Here is a 17,500-nt window from a genome sequence, read left to right on the forward strand (position 1 = left end):
GGAAGAGAGAAAGAGGAATAGGAGAGATGGAAAGGAGGGGAGATGGAGTTGTTACAGAAAGACAGGGCGAGGGAGAGAGAATCTGTCACCATCTGTCAGTGAGGCTGTCACCTTGATATGTCATCAATGACTGTCAATCTAGGACTCACTGATGCAGAGACTAGGGGAAGCTGTGGAGAGTTGGTGAGGAGAGAGAGAGGAGAGAGGGAGAGAGGGAGAGAGGGAGAGAGGGAGAGAGGGAGGGAGGGGGATTGGCATCAGCATTACACAGGGAGAGTTTGCTGCAAAGATGCTAACCTAACTGTATACATTGTGTGTGTGTGTGTATGTGGGCTCTGAGTATGGGTTATTATAAACTAACTGTATACATTGTGTGTGTGTGTATGTATGTGGGCTCTGAGTATGGGTTATTTTTACCTCTGTGTTGAGGCTGACAACATCTCAGCAGCAGGCCTGAACAAGGGGCTCTACACTGTGACAGCCCTCTCTGTGGGACTGTCACAAGCTCTGTGTGTGTGTGTGTGTGTGTGTTTGTGTGTGTGTGTGTGTGTGTGTGTACTGCAGTGTGCATCTCTACCCCCCTTAAGGCTGTCCTTTGGGCAGGTGTGAGGTATCTATCCTTAATCACTGGTACCCCCGCCAGCTGCACTCTTTCAGTGCCTCTCCATCCCTCTCTCCTCCCACTCTCTCCTCCCCCCTCCTCTCCATCCCTCTCTCCTCCCACTCCTCTCCTCCCCCCTCCTCTCCATCCCTCTCTCCTCCCACTCCTCTCCTCCCCCCTCCTCTCCTCCCTTCCTGTCCCTCCTGTATTTACGGCCCTGACTGAGATTCAAATTCTGTGCACATTGCAGAATTAATTCAACTTCTTTACTTACTACCAGCTCTTCCAAACTCTCTCTCTCTCTCTCTCTCTCTCTCTCTCTCATCCCTCTTTTATCTCCTCCCTTCCCCAGGCTCTTCTCCTTTATTTGCTCTCCATCCATCACCCTTCAGGTTTTTCCCTGCACACAGCTTCCCTCTGCCTTTCTCCTTGAGATTTTTCTTCCTCCCTTCTGCTCATTTCTTTTTTTTTAATCTCTCTCTCTCTCTCTCTCTCTCTCTCTCTCTCTCTCTCTCTCTCTCTCTCTCTCTCATCTCTCTCTCTCTCTCTCTCTCTCTCTCTCTCTCTGTTGTACACAGAGAGGCCCTTGGTTGGCATGGCACCCTGGCATTGTCACCCAGGCCTCTCTACCCACCATGGTGCCCCCACGCCCGATATGGCCCCGGACGTTATTTACAGTACCCCTGTTCATCTTCATCATCTCATCCTCTCTACCTGTCTCCCCCCTATCCTCAGTTCACACTGTTTTTCTCTCTCTCTCTCTCTCTCTCTCTCTCTCTCTCTCTCTCTCTCTCTCTCTCTCTCTCTCTCTCTCTCTCTCTCTCTCTCTCTCTCTCTCTCTCTCTCTCTCTCTCTCTCTCTCTCTCTCTCTCTCTCTCTCTCTCTCTCTCTCTCTCTCTCTCTCTCTCTCTCTCTCTCTCTCTCTCTCTCTCTCTCTCTCTCTCTCTCTCTCTCTCTCTCTCTCTCTCTGTGTGTCTTTCTCTCTCTGTGTGTCTTTCTCCCTCTAAGATAAAATACCACACATTGAGTTTTGACAGGGTGGTTCCTGCTATTTCTTCTTCTTTCTCTCGTTTCTTTGTCTCTTACTCAAACCCTGCCCCCCCCACTCCTCCTCCCCCCCCCTCCCCACACACACGCTGCAGTGGCCTCCTTACCTCATGTCCTCCACCTCAAATGCCACAGATCCTGTATCTCTGCATCTCAATAGTCCAGAGTGTCTTCTCTCGTCTTTGAGATACGGATCAATTGATCTGTCGACCGATCCTGTCAGTGTTGTGTAAAAGCTTGGGGTCAAATGTCACAGCCAATCTAACAAGGGGAGGAGTGTAGTGGTGGCTCCCTGACTGTCCCGACAGCTGACTTCCTCAAGTCCCACTTCTCTGTTCATGTCTTCTTCGTGTCCTCCTCACGTCCTGGACGCTGTCCCCTCGTCGAGCTCATATCTCCCGTCCCGCCACTTCATCTGGGATCAATTACATCAGGCAGGCACGCACAGCCGAGCGCCTATTTTCACGTTTGCCTATATTTGGCGTAATGATAGGCTCTCGACTCGCCAGGCCTTTGTTCTAGTGTTGTGTATTTGCTTCTTTATTTGGCCTGGTTTTTGAGGGGCACATCAGTCAGCCTGGTATTTTTGCCCTCTCGTTTTCCAACCCTGTCGCCGTTCCTCATGCGCCTCTGAAGTCTGAAGTCGCCTCGCTTAATTAAAACGTTGGGCTGACGATCGTGAACGTGGCCGCAAGGACGGCTCCCGGGGCATGCTGGGTAACGGCGGTTGGCGCTGAACGTAACAAACAAATATTTTCCACCTCTCACACCCATGTCTGCTCTCTTCCACCCTTGCGCTCTTTCCTTCTTTCCTTCTTTCTTTCTTTATTACTTTCCTTCTTCATTTCCTTCCCTCTATCCTTCCTTAGTCATTCTGCCCATGGCTCAAGGTCCTGGTAATCAATTCATTAGGATCCACTACTGGAATAAGGGCTTAACTTCTCCCTCACTGGCTTAGACACACACATACACACACACTCTTTTTCTCTTGAACAGACATACCCACACTTTCTGCCACTTTGTACTTCCGAAAAAATCCATCATATCGGTTGTTGTCTGGTCACACTCCCTATTTCTTAGGCTGAGCTGTTAAGCCTGCTAAGGCATTCTTAAACGATCCCCGCACCATGGAGCAGCCTGTGTAGACTCCCCTGAGGGCCTCCGAAGCATTGCTCTGCGCTCGACTGTAATGTCTTAAGTCAAGTGGTCCTCTGCTGTGGACTGGGCAAGCTATCGTATCTAATGCACACACCAATACGAACACTCACAGATATGAATATGAATACACACCAAGTATATGTACACACTGTCTCATGCACGCCACACTAAAGTGAATACTCAAACTGATTTTTTAAATGAACACATGCACATTTATACACGCACGCGGGCGTGCGCAGACAGAGAAATGTTTAGGCATCCAGAATACACACACAATTACAGAGTAGAAAGTCCTCATCAAAACAACAACCAGGTAGGGATACACACTCACACACACACACACTCCCAGGAGATTAGATCTGATGATCCGCAGTGTGGGAATGTGTTTTCAGCTGAGCTGAAGATGATGCACTCAGCACAAACAGACTGTCACTTCACAAGGAATAAAAGATGATCTTGTCTTTTTAGTCTGGTGCTGGGGGACTGTGTACTGGGGGGCTGTGGGGGCTGGGGGCTGGGGTGGCTGGATCCTGGGGGGTCTAGCCCCTCAGTAGTGTGAAAGCCTCTGTTTAGACTGGGGTTTGGAGCCCCTTCTCTTACGCCAGCGTCACCTGACACCTGTCAATCCCCTGCCTACCCTGCCCTGGCACCACATACATGGACACTGGCTGCAGGGGTGTCACCATGACAACGCCCTCCTCAGGTTACCGAGGGAACGTGCGGGCATCTGGGAAAGATAAGTCAATGTTTTTTTTTTAAGAAAGATTCTCAGTGTATCAATTACAGCTACATGATGTTGAACTTGGGGAAAGCTTGCAACGGCAATGTCCTGGTACTCTATTGGAACACTGTCAACAACACCTTGCACCTGAAGTCTAATATGCGATGGCCTCTCCGCTATGGTTGGGGGTGGGCATTCATTTTCTACGGGCTTTATCTGAAAATACGCCATATATATATCTCTGCTGGTGAAACGATTCGTTTTTAGGAGGAGTTATGAGCACATGAACAAAAGTGTTAAATGCCGTGTAAGAAGGGTCCAGATATCTTTTTCCCACTCCATCACTCCACTCACACCTGACGAAGCCAGCGTAGCTATGGTAAGTCTCCAAAAACCACATACAGTAGACGCATACAGGACAGTAGACATGCTGTAGAGACATGCGGTAGATACAAAAGAACTGTGGATACATGCTGTAGATACAGTAGATGTGTACAGTAGATGCCCTGCGTAGAGAATATGTATAGAGTAGTAGATCAGCGATTGAAAGACCAATGAAAAATAAAATACGAAAAATAAATATCAAAATATTTATATATATTGTTGGTAAATTATTAGAAAAATTATTAGAAAAATTATTACTAATTTTAAAATTATATTTTGCCTTTAATTCATGACCGAACCACCAATAGTTAAGCTTGGAACGTTGTCAGTAGCCCAACTGACATCCGCTTGCCTACGTGCACGCATTACTTCTGCATTGCATAACCCACGTCGACAACGTCCGGTAGCTAGCAGTTACGTTCTCGCTCAGAAAATGCCGTTTTTTACAAGGAGTTTGGGTTATCTTCCCGAATTGACAATTAACGATTTACATTGGATTATATGTTGCTGCCATTCAAGCAAGAGGGAAAAGGAGTTCAAATTGTACGTTTTAAACCTCATCGACAATTACGAAGGGAAGGTTTAGGCTAACTCACACAGTAAAAGTAGCTAGGTCATTTTTGCTACATTAGCTATAATGTACTCAATTATCTGATTTTTCAGTTTGCTTGCTAGTCGTTAATGTTAACACAAATAATTGGTCTGTCGTATTTGTTCCCTATGGATAATGTAATGTAACATGTCGTTTTTAACAGCAATCTGGAAAGAGATGTCCGTGAGGGTGACCTTTTTTATCGGTCATGAAAAAAAGCTAGAAACCGCACTGAGGGCAGTAAGGTTAAGATAGCAATAGCTAAGTTGCTATTGCTAAGTTGCTATTAGCTATTGATTGCAATGTTGGCGTGAAAACGAACGGGTTGTTTCCCGTGGTGTTGTTAAACGTGTGATAAGCGCAAATTAAGTGAACGGATGTGGTGGGTGGCCGCTAAAATATTTGACCTATGGAAGTGGGCGGCAAAGTGAAAAAGGTTGGGAATGGCTGGAGTAGATCAAATACAGTAGAAACAGTAAATGCGTCGGCTTTTGCTGCATGAGTCTCTCACTCTCGTCTTCCTTCGTTTTCAACGCTACATTTTACTCTTACTGGATGAATAGGGTGTTCGTTTATTCCCATTCAGATTTAATTTGAATAAAGTTAACAAAAACACCCTCACTAAAAAAATGAAATAATGAGATTTCTCCCAAGATTTCTCTCCCTTTTTTCTCTATTTTGTTTTTATTCCTCCCCTCATCTCTTTTCCATCTCATTCGCACTTCTGTATCTTTGTTATCCCTCCTTCTCTCCCTTTTTATCTCTTCTCTTTTATTTTTGCTTACAGTAGTTGTATATCATCCGCCTTTCATCTCATGCTCACTCATTCCCCCTCTCACTTTTCCCCTGTTGACAGATAATCTTTAAAACTCACACATACACTCACACACACACATCTGCAGTAAACTTTGACGCCATTGTCAGACCATGGCATGAGCAGGTTTACAGTCCACACTTGGCAGCCATAAATAATATATTAATAAGTGTGTGCGCGTATATCTTTCTTCAAACCAGTGGGACTGTAGGCGTGTTTGTGTACACTGTACAGGATGTTAAAGGTGGTTATGCCTAAATCCTAGCTTCCAGGGTTAGCATAACATCTCACGCTACCTTGGTGTGCTCAGTGTTGGCTAAATAACTCATGTCCCCAGGACATGGGGGCCCTCTTCTCAGGACCAGACACAGCCAGAGAGTCTGCCTCCGATCTGGGATTCTAGGAAAGAATCAACTATTCTGAGTGTGTGTGTATGTGATAAGTTTTGCTATGGGGTGCCCTGAGCAGTTTGTTTTCTTGCGTACATGTGTGCTGTAGAGAGACATACTATACACGCTAAAACACACAGATAAAGTCAACTGTCTTAACCAAGTTCCCCTCAAGTCCCGGAGCGACGGCCAGTAACCACTGGCAGGCCCTACTGATTGCCTGTTGTGGTTGTACTGATCACAGTGGGCCCAGCCAGCAGGAAGTCCTTAGTGTTTCCTTTTCCTGTCAGCCACCCAGATGAATGTTGAAAATGGGGCTGCTGTCTGGATGGCCGCTGGACAGCTTCCTGTCTGCAAGGGGGTACATCCTGTTTCCCTGGACTGCGAGATCTGCTGACCTAGCATCTTGGCAGAGAGTGGAGAGCGTGTGTACGCTTGTTTTTATTGGCCACGAGGTGGATGTGTATGAGTGTGTGCATTGACTGATAGCATTCTGACCTGTGCTTCCTAGTTCTCTGTGTGTGTGTATGTGTGTGAGAGAGAAAGAGAGAGAGTGTTTGAGGGCGGTGGTCCAGGTCCCTGGCAGCACACTGACCCTCCTCTGTGACCCCTGACCTCTGACCTACAGACAGGGAGGGTGCCTTGCTTGGCCGGTCACGGCCCGGTCCAGGAGGTCACCTCAGAGAAGAAGAATAACACTAATACATCAGCATCAGCATAACTGTCCTGGCTGGCTGGATGGCTGGCGAAGTCACGTACCCTTGATGCTTTTTTGCAACGAATTTCTTCTCTCTCAGTATGTGTTTGTGAGTGTCACTACAGGCTATTATGCGTAAGTATGAACAATAAAGAATACCTAGTGAATGCAAATACTGTATGCACATGTGTGTTTGTCATGTCCACACCTCTCCTAGTTGTTCTGGCGTGTGGAACGTTGTCTACTCTCCTGACTGTGTGTGTGTGTGTTCCAGATGTATGGGCGCTACACCCAGGAGCTGGGGGTGTACGCCAAGGAGGAGGCGGCTCGTCTGCGGGAGGAGGCGGGGCTACGGCGGGGCATCAGCGAACGCTCGCGCTCCCTGGAGCTGCTGGAGTATGACAAGGGACGCTGTGCCAAGTGTCGCAGTGAGTAGCCCCCTTACACCTGGAACAAACACACACACAGCCCCCATACACATGGAACACACACACACACAGCCCCCATACACCTGGAACACACACACAGCCCCCTTACACCTGGAACACACACACACAGCCCCCATACACCTGGAACACACACACACAGCCCCCATACACCTGGAACACACACACACAGCCCCCATACACCTGGAACACACACACAGCCCCCATACACCTGGAACACACACACACAGCCCCCATACACCTGGAACACACACACACAGCCCCCATACACCTGGAACACACACACAGCCCCCATACACCTGGAACACACACACAGCCCCCATACACCTGGAACACACACACACAGCCCCCATACACCTGGAACACACACACACACAGCCCCCATACACCTGGAACACACACACACAGCCCCCATACACCTGGAACACACACACAGCCCCCATACACCTGGAACGCACACACACACAGCCCCCATACACCTGGAACACACACACACACACACAGCCCCCTTACACCTGGAACACACACACACAGCCCCCATACACCTGGAACACACACACACAGCCCCCATACACCTGGAACACACACACAGCCCCCATACACCTGGAACACACACACACAGCCCCCATACACCTGGAACACACACACAGCCCCCATACACCTGGAACACACACACACAGCCCCCATACACCTGGAACACACACACACACAGCCCCCATACACCTGGAACACACACACACAGCCCCCATACACCTGGAACACACACACAGCCCCCATACACCTGGAACACACACACACACAGCCCCCATACACCTGGAACACACACACACACAGCCCCCATACACCTGGAACACACACACACACAGCCCCCATACACCTGGAACACACACACAGCCCCCATACACCTGGAACACACACACACAGCCCCCATACACCTGGAACACACACAGCCCCCATACACCTGGAACACACACAGACACACACAGCCCCCATACACCTGGAACACACACACACACAGCCCCCATACACCTGGAACACACACACAGCCCCCATACACCTGGAACACACACACACACAGCCCCCATACACCTGGAACACACACACACACAGCCCCCATACACCTGGAACACACACACACACACAGCCCCCATACACCTGGAACACACACACACACACACACAGCCCCCTTACACCTGGAACACACACACAGCCCCCATACACCTGGAACACACACACACAGCAACACTGACCCCCCTCAACACTGTCCTACCTCAACACTGTCCTACCTCAACACTGACCCCCCCTCAACACTGACCTACCTCAACACTGACCCCCCCCCAACACTGACCCCCCTCAACACTGTCCTACCTCAACACTGACCCCCCCTCAACACTGACCCCCCCTCAACACTGACCTACCTCAACACTGACCCCCCTCAACACTGACCCCCCTTCAACACTGACCTACCTCAACACTGACCCCTCTCAACACTGACCTACCCCAACACTGACCTACCTCAACACTGACCCCCTCTCAACACTGTCCTACCCCAACACTGACCTACCCCAACACTGACCTACCTCAACACTGACCCCCTCTCAACACTGTCCTACCCCAACACTGACCTACCCCAACACTGACCTACCTCAACACTGACCCCCTCTCAACACTGTCCTACCCCAACACTGACCTACCCCAACACTGACCTACCTCAACACCACAACCTTTAAGCCGATCTTACCACAACCTAACCATGCACTGAGCACAGTATCTAAGACGACCGGTACGCCAACTAGTACAATGCCTATAAAAAGTATTCACCCCCTTGGATGTTTCACCCTTTTGTTGTTTTTATACATGAAATCATGGAAAAAAATTGCACACTGTTCTTACTCTTAAGTCGCTCTGGATAAGAGTGTCTGCTAAATGACAATGTAAATCACAGCACTGAGTGTGTGGATATGTCTCAATCAGGCTGGCACATCTGGACACTGCAGTGTTCCTCCATTCTTCCTTGAAAAACAGCTCAAGCTCTGTCAGGTTGCTTGGGGATCGGGCGTGAACAACCATTTCTGTGTAGCTTTTTCTGTTTAGCTTTTTCTGTATACTTGGGGTCGTTGTCTTGCTGGAAAATAAATCTTCTACCAAGTCGTAGTTCTCTTACAGACAGAGTCAGATTATCCTCCAAGATTTTGGTGATATTGTTCTGCATTCATGTTCCCCTCTACCTTTACAAGCTTTCCAGGGCCTGCTGCTGAGAAGCACCCCCAGAGCATTATTCTTTCACCACCATGCTTCACGGTTTGTGATGGTGTGTTGGTGGTGATGTGCAGTGTTTGGTGTTTGCCAAACATGACGTCTAGTCTGATGGCCAAAAAGCTAAATTCTTGTCTCATCAGACCAAAGAACCTTCTTCGAATTGACCTTGGAGTCTCCCACATGCCTTTGGGCGAATTTCAGGCAAGATTTCATATGAGCTTTTTTCAACAGTAGCTTTCTCTTTGCCACTCTCCCATACAGCTTCGACTGGTGAAGATCCCGGGCAACAGTTATTGTATGTACAGTCTCTGCCTTCTGGAGTCAGGTGGCTGAGCGGTGAGGGAATCGGGCCAGTAATCAGAAGGTTGCTAGTTCGATTCCCGGCTGTGCCAAATGACGTTGTGTCCTTGGGCAAGGCACTTCACCCTACTTGCCTCGGGAGGAATGTCCCTGTACTTACTGTAAGTCGCTCTGGATAAGAGCGTCTGCTAAATGACTAAATGTAAATCTGAGCCACTGAAGCTTTAACTCCTTCAGAGTGGTCGTAGGTGTCTTGGTGGCCTCCCTCACCAGTTTTCTGCTTGCCCGGTCACTCAGTTTGTGAGGACGGCCAGCTTTAGGCAGATTTAAACAAGTGCCATACTCCTTCCATTTCTTAATGATTGATTTAACTGAACTCTGTGGGATGTCCAGTGAGTTGGAAATCTTTTTGTAGCCATCTCCTGACTTATACTTTACAAAGATCTTTTCTCTGAGTTGCTTTGAGTGTTCTTTTGTCTTCATGTTGCAATTGTAGTAGGAATACTGATGATCCAGAGATTGGACCTCCCAGACACAGGTGTTTTATACTACGATCACTTGACTTGCATCAACCGAACTCAGGTGATCTCCATTTCACTGATTGTGACACTGCTGGCATCAACTAGCTGGACCTGTTAAATTAGGTCAGTCACTTTAAAGGGGGTGAATATTTATGCAAACACTTATTTGACACAATATATTTTTAATTAATTGACATCAGTTTGTAAAAATCTGTTTTCACTTTGACATGAAAATAAGCTTTTTTTGCAAATTCTTGTAAAAAAAAATCCAAATTATATTGACAATGATTTCATGTATAAAAGCAACAAAAGGGGAAAACATCCCAGGGGGGGTGAATACTTCTTCTAGGCATCGCACATGTCGTGAACACCACTTTCAAGACTACCTGAACTCTATCCAGGTACAACCTCAACTGTGACCCACACTGTGATCAGTACCTTGATGAGGACGTGGGGCTTCTTGGCATCCGCTCGTGTTGATGGTGACAATACTGATAAGTAGTGTTTGCATGTGGGACAGGGAGAACAAATGACTTTCAGTTATTGACACCACCTCCACATACCAGACAAGATTAACACACACACACACACCAGTATAGGTGTCCTTCTCACCTCAGATGCAGGAGAGAGAGAAAGATCACGTGGTAATAAACAATCAGTTTTTGTGTGTGTGTGTGTGTGTGTGTGTGTGTGTGTGTGTGTGTGTGTGTGTGTGTGTGTGTGTGTGTGTGTGTGTGTGTGTGTGTGTGTGTGTGTGTGTGTGTGTGTGTGTGTGTGTGTGTGTGTGTGTGTGTGTGTGTGTGTGTGTGTGTGTGTGTGTGTGGTGGGGGGGGGAGAGTGTGTATGAGTACTTGACCCAGTACAGATTGATGATTGAGTGATATAGTGATTAATGAATGGTATTGGTGTGAGTGTTCAGCCTTAGCTATGGAGTCAAGGTTGGTTGGAGCTCTATTCAGTATGAGGAGAGCGCCGTCTACTGTCCACAGACGGTCATTACACCCGCTGCTCTACACGGTGCAGGTGTTGTCTAAGCTGGCTTAGTGTGGGTTAGTCTTCATCTGACTGTGATGCAGTATGGTGATGCCCTGCATATCAAAGTGACTGACTAGCTAAGCTACAGTGGCGTGTGTGTGTGTATATATGCTTGTGTATGCTTGTGTGCACGTGTGTATTTATGCTTGTGTGCACGTGTGTGTGTGTATGCTTGTGTGTGTATATGTGTATATATGCTTGTGTGCACGTGTGTATTTATGCTTGTGTGCACGTGTGTGTGTGTGTGTATGCTTGTGTGTGTATATGTGTATATATGCTTGTGTATGCTTGTGTGCACGTGTGTGTGTGTGTATGCTTGTGTGTGTCTCCGTGATGAGTCAACTCCAGGCATCTCCCCTTTTCCTCTCAGCCCTGAGCAAGAAAAAGACACTCATTCTTGCTTCCGGTTCCAGCCGGCCCTTACAGCCGGCCCATACAGCCGGCCCATACAGCCGGCCCTTACAGCCGGCCCATACAGCCGTCCCTTACAGCCGGCCCATACAGCCGGCCCATACAGCCGACCCATACAGCGGGCCCATACAGCCGGCCCATACAGCCGGCCCTTACAGCCGGCCCTTACAGCCGGCCCATACAGCCGGCCCTTACAGCCGGCCCTTACAGCCGGCCCATACAGCCGGCCCTTACAGCCGGCCCATACAGCCGGCCCTTACAGCCGGCCCTTACAGCCGGCCCTTACAGCCGGCCCATACAGCCGGCCCATACAGCCGGCCCATCCAGACGGCCCTTACAGCCGGCCCATACAGCCGGCCCTTACAGCCGGCCCATACAGCCGGCCCTTACAGCCGGCCCATACAGCCGGCCCTTACAGCCGGCCCTTACAGCCGGCCCTTACAGCCGGCCCATACAGCCGGCCCATACAGCCGGCCCATCCAGACGGCCCTTACAGCCGGCCCATACAGCCGGCCCTTACAGCCGGCCCATACAGCCGGCCCTTACAGCCGGCCCATACAGCCGGCCCTTACAGCCGGCCCATACAGACGGCCCTTACAGCCGGCCCATACAGACGGCCCTTACAGCCGGCCCTTACAACCGGCCCTTACAGCCGGCCCTTACAGCCGGCCCATACAGCCGGCCCTTACAGCCGGCCCATACAGCCGGCCCGCGGCTGAGACCAAACACAGCGCCTGCTCAGCGTCTTCCAATGACAATGAGGGGCACGCATACAGGCGCACGGCCAAGAGCACTGACACACCCACTCACCAAAACACTGACAAGCACACACAAAGAAACACACCGCGCAACGAATAACACTTGACACACTCACCAAAACACTGACAAGCACACACAGGCACATACACACACCACACAGCGATTAACACTGACACTCACACACTGCTCGGCAAATAACACGGACACACACATCCCAGAAAACTGACACACATTCACACAGGCCCCTCACTTGTGCGGTTGTGACACCACCTGCAGAGGGAGGTACGGTGGCGTAGTCTGTCAGTGTGTGTTAGCGTCACATGACCTCCTCTCCCCAGCGCAGCAAATGACACCTCTGCTTGGCTCGGCACATTCCTCTCTGGTTTTGATTGCTCAGTCTCTGTTTTCTCGCTCTGCTTTTCCACGCTTATGCAAACCCCCACACACACAGTCACGCAGGCACACGCACACACACACACACACACTTAGATGCTGATCGGTATACAGCCTTTTTTCAACTGAGACACTTTTCTCTCGTCTCTCTATTACACACTCTCTCTCACACACGCATGCACGCACACATCATTGTCTATCAAGTATCTGTTTCTCATTCATTTCCCAGAGTGGTTAATGAAGCAGAAGGGAGCAGCGACGTATCTCTCTCACCATATCAGCCAAGCACATGCCCGAGGCTCCTGTAGACAGACCCTCATGCTGACACTGGGTGTGCCTGTGTGTGTGTTTGCGCTTGTGCTTAATCGTGTTTGTGTTTCAGAGAAAATATGGCCATGTCTACATAACATATCCATCCTGAAAGACAATTACCCACTTTACCTGACAGGCATTCTGGTCCCAGTCTTAATGGTTACAGGGAGTTACCGTGGCAGCAGCTGTAACTATGAAAACACTCAGCTGGAGCAAATATCAATTCTGCACTCAGGTTGTACACCTCAACTGTAGGACTCTTTTCTAACTCTGCCACTAAACACTACCCGTTGTTTAATTTCAAGACTTCCAATTACTTATCAGTATTTAAATAATTAGGACATTTAGGAACCGCATATAAATTGTTTTCTTCAAATTGTAAAGCAGCATTGGGACCATATGTACAGTAACTGCTGAACAGAAGCTCTTGTTGTTGCCTCAGTTGGCCAGCGGGTGGGGCTGTGGAAGCACGGATCCTGCAGAGGGAAGGAGGGAAAAGGAGAAAGTGAGAGGAGGAGAAAGTGAGAGGAGGAGGAAGATGAGGAGGAGGAGGAAGATGAGGAGGAGGAGGAAGATGAAGAGGAGGAGGAAGATGAAGAGGAGGAGGAAGATGAAGAGGAGGAGGAAGATGAAGAGGAGGAGGAAGAGGAGGAGGAGGAAGAAGAAGAGGAGGAGGAAGATGAAGAGGAGGAAGATGAGGAAGATTAAGAGGAGGAGGAGGGGGAGGAAGAAGAACAGGAAGAGGTACACCGGTAGAAAGTAGAGGAGGACTGGAGAGAGTGATGCTGATACCATCCAGTGTTACCGTGGCAGTGTTTCTGTGGTGTTGCGTTACCGGGGTTACTGGGGTGAAATTGCAACATCAGAGCTGCGATCACGGCCGCTTGGGTAACCTCGGTTTAGCAAGGCTGCTAAGGAGGGGCTTCGACTTGGTGAGCTCACACAACACGTTTGTGTGACGGACAAGATGTGTCTGCCTGTGTGTGTGTGTGTGTGTGTGTGTGTGTTTGTGAACATTAAAGGCTGTATAATTGTGTAATGAACTCTGCTAAAAGAGCTCAGCCATGAGAAGGGGAATGAAATATTTACATGACTAGAGTCCCCTGCCCTTGCAGACACACACTTTCACACACACACACAAACACTCTTGAACGTACCGTGCCCTCGCTCAACCTCTTTTACACCACAATTACGAGAGATTCCTCGCAATATGAGGAAAGATTTAGCCAAGTCAGTTTATTCTAACCTACACACACACCACACACATAAACTGTCTGATGGCTGAGTGGGATTTCACAGGTGTGGAGTCTCTTATGGGAGTTTTAGAGGGGGGGGTTGCATTGCTGCTACTGCAAGACTCTCTCTGTGTTCTGGGGAGGGAGTGGGGGGGCAGGGGGAGGGGGGGTTGACAAATGTCGTCATGAGCTATGTCACTCACTCATGCCTCTGTGATGTCAGACGGAGGGACAGTTACACCAGATGGAAATGCACACATACAGGCATACACACACACACACACACACACCATCTGCAGCTGTATGTCCAGGGGGCAATAAAAACAGTTGTTCAGTTACTTGGATCCTGTCTTCACTTTCCTATACGTGAAGTCGATCTCTTTCTCTCTCCTTCCTGCCTTTCTCTTTTTTTCCTATTTCTATATCTCGTTCTCTCTCTCATTCTCTCCATTTGTTCTCTCTCTCTCTGTCTCTGTCTCTCTCTCTCTCTCTCTCTCTCTCTCTCTCTTGTTCTGTCTCTCTCTCTTTCCCTCTGGATATATTCATAGATGTACACCTCCTCTGTCAGTGCTAGGGGGCCAGTATGGCATTTAATTGGTTCCAAGAAGTGGTGACACCCACACACACACACACATTCTCGTACACACGCACAGAGGAAACACACACATTTACACACTCATTTTCCCCGCAACAGGTGTGATGTCAGTGGGAGAGAGGCATGGCACCACACGTCACCATGGAGACCGGCTGGTGCCCGCTCTGCTCCCTCTCTCTCCGTCCTCCGTCCCTCGCTTTCCTCTCCTCCCTCTCTCTCCGTCCTCCGTCCCTCGCTTTCCTCTCCTCCCTCTACCTTGACTCTCTCCTCCCATCCGCTGCCCCTCATTCCCCACGCTGGGAGGGGGGGGGGGGGGCGGCGCAGGGAGGAGTGTCTGATAGGCCAGGTGGGAGATGGACAGGGGGTTGTCATGGGAACAGGATCCCCGGCCCCCATCACATCAACAGACGACACGCGTCTGCTGCTGTCACTTCTCATAGCGCGGGGCTCATCGCCATGCCAACGGCAGATTGTATATGTCCGTTCCTGTTCTCTCTCTCCTCCGGCAAAAGCCCGGAAGACGAGGAACCATGCAGTCTCTCTCTCTGTTTCTCTCCCTCTCTCTGTCTCTCTCTCTCTGCCTCTTTGTCTCTCTGTCTCTCTCTCTTTCTCTCTTTCCTTCTCCCTTTTCTGTCTTTCTTTTCTCTCTTTTTTATTGTTCTTTCCTTGGTCCCTTGCATGTTCTCTTCTTTAGTATCCTTGCTAGCTTTTTCCCCAGTCAGGTCTGCCGTCTTCTCCTGCAGTCATGGTAACCTTGCTCACCCATTCGGATACAGAAAGTCAAAGGTAGAAATTGAATTGTGTGTGTGTGTGTGTCGGTGTGCGCGCGTGTGGAAGGTCGATGGAGCTCTAATGCGTTTTGACATGTCCCCTAGGTTAAAGAAAACTCTGTATTCAACAGAGTCAAACCAAATTTGAATCCGACTTTATTTTGACAGCAATACGGCATCCAATACAAATGTAAAACTTTCCACAGAATAAAATATGGCAGCCACCAAATCCTTGAACCCAGATTAGTTAGCTAGAGAGAGAATAACGGTTTTTGAGAGAGACCAACAGAGATGGAAAGGGATAGAAGGCAGAGGTGGAGGGATTGCAAACCACTTTCGATGCAATGTCATTCCACACAGGCAGATGTCTGTGGTCACCTAATCTGTTTGTTTGTTGTCCTGTCCACAAAGCCTGTGGAATTGATTGGACAAGAGAGCATGCTGACAAGGAACAAAGTGGTGTGTTTGTGTTTCAGAGACAGACCAAAGACTGAGCAAAGAGAGGGACAGAGACAGACAGAGAGACAGACAGAGAGAGACAGACAGACAGAGAGACAGACAGACAGACAGACAGAGAGAGACACAGACAGAGAGAGACACAGAGAGAGAGACAGACAGAGAGAGAGACAGACAGAAAGAGACAGACAGAGAGAGACAGACAGAGAGAGACAGACAGAGAGAGACAGACAGAGAGAGACAGACAGAGAGAGACAGACAGACAGAGAGAGACAGACAGACAGAGACAGACAGAGACAGACAGAGACAGACAGAGGGGATCTCTCCACCCTCAGGTGTAGTGTTTCTAATGAAGGCTGGCAGGAAAAAGATTCACTCTTGTGTAACTCACTGGCTCGCTTTCAATATTCATGCTGGCCTGAAGCTCACACACAAACACACCTTTCATTCTTTCTTATTCTGTCTCTATTTTAAGAAGTTCTTGCACATACACACACACAGACCTTTACCGAAAGCTTAAAGATCCTGTAAAGTGGAATTGAAAATGAGTTTTAAGTTCATCACACCACAGAAGAATGTGCTGTTAACTACCCATCCAAATTGGAATGAAAAAAAACACAGACAAGTATATTAAATTAGGCTTTGAAATCGTGAGAAAATCAGCAGTCTTCTCTGCTTGAGACTGGGGGGGCCGTGTCGCCTGAAGGAGCTGAAGCTCCGCCCCCTCGAATTTATTGAATTTAGCAACAACAGCAAAACTAGCTAAATCAATTGCAGATATCAGAACAGACCTACCTGCAGTCTCCGAGTGTTTTATGTGTTAATTACTTTGTCTCTGCATCGTACCAGCTGAGTAACAGAATGCAACCGTCTGTGATCTGACGTAGATCAGTCGCTGTGACGTAGATTGGTCGGGTTTTTGCCCCGCCTATACAAAACCTGAGCTGAAAACGGGAAAGAAACTGTTCAACGGTCTAACTCCACATTTCAGTGCGACAAAGTTTTTGCGCTTTGCACATGCTTTCAGGAACTAATTTCACACTGGTGTGTGCGAGAAAGCAAATAAATTCGACTTGGTAACCAAGGAGTCAAGTTTCAACCAATCCCAAATTCAAGCTGGAGGCTTTTTGTTTTAGAAAACTCATAACAATTCTTCATACTTATTGATTATATATCAGAATCAAAGCCTAGGTTGAAGTTTTTGATGGCTGATGTAATCAAAAACCTGAGCTACATTAGTGCACAGTACAGTTTTTAGGGCTGTTTATCTCATCAATACATATTATGTGCAATCAATAACAGTATTTTGATTAGCCTCTTTATTTCTTCCAGTCTCTCACTCCTGTCTCTCATTCTCTCTATTTCAGCACTTCAGTCTGTTTATGCTCATCCTCTCCTCCTCTCCACCTCTCCTCTCCACCTCTCCTCTCCTCCTCTCCACCTCTCCTCTCCTCCTCTCCACCTCTCCTTTTCTCCTCTCCACCTCTCCTCCTCTCCACCTCTCCTCTCCACCTCTCCTCTCCACCTCTCCTCCTCTCCACCTCTCCTCTCCACCTCTCCTCTCCTCCTCTTCTTCTCTCTCCTGTTGGCAGTCTAGTGTTCTTC

General features: G+C 48.7%; 2 protein-coding genes across 2 annotated transcripts in view; one reads left to right on the forward strand and one right to left on the reverse strand.

Moving 5' to 3' along the window:
* clcn2c (chloride channel 2c) overlaps positions 1-17,500 on the forward strand; it is a 69,545-nt gene that overhangs the window by 14,008 nt on the left and 38,037 nt on the right. Inside the window, exon 2 of the mRNA XM_062473516.1 lies at positions 6,678-6,831. Coding sequence (XP_062329500.1) covers positions 6,678-6,831 — 154 coding nt within the window. The remainder of the gene's footprint in view (positions 1-6,677; positions 6,832-17,500) is intronic.
* Positions 1,945-17,500, reverse strand: part of LOC134028670 (eukaryotic translation initiation factor 4 gamma 1-like) — a 124,702-nt gene continuing 109,146 nt past the window's right edge. The window contains exon 34 of the transcript XR_009931566.1: positions 1,945-1,956. The gene's annotated coding sequence lies outside the window, so the exon portion shown is untranslated. The remainder of the gene's footprint in view (positions 1,957-17,500) is intronic.

The sequence above is a fragment of the Osmerus eperlanus genome, chromosome 11 (assembly GCF_963692335.1).
Source record: "Osmerus eperlanus chromosome 11, fOsmEpe2.1, whole genome shotgun sequence".
Classification (NCBI taxonomy): domain Eukaryota; kingdom Metazoa; phylum Chordata; class Actinopteri; order Osmeriformes; family Osmeridae; genus Osmerus; species Osmerus eperlanus.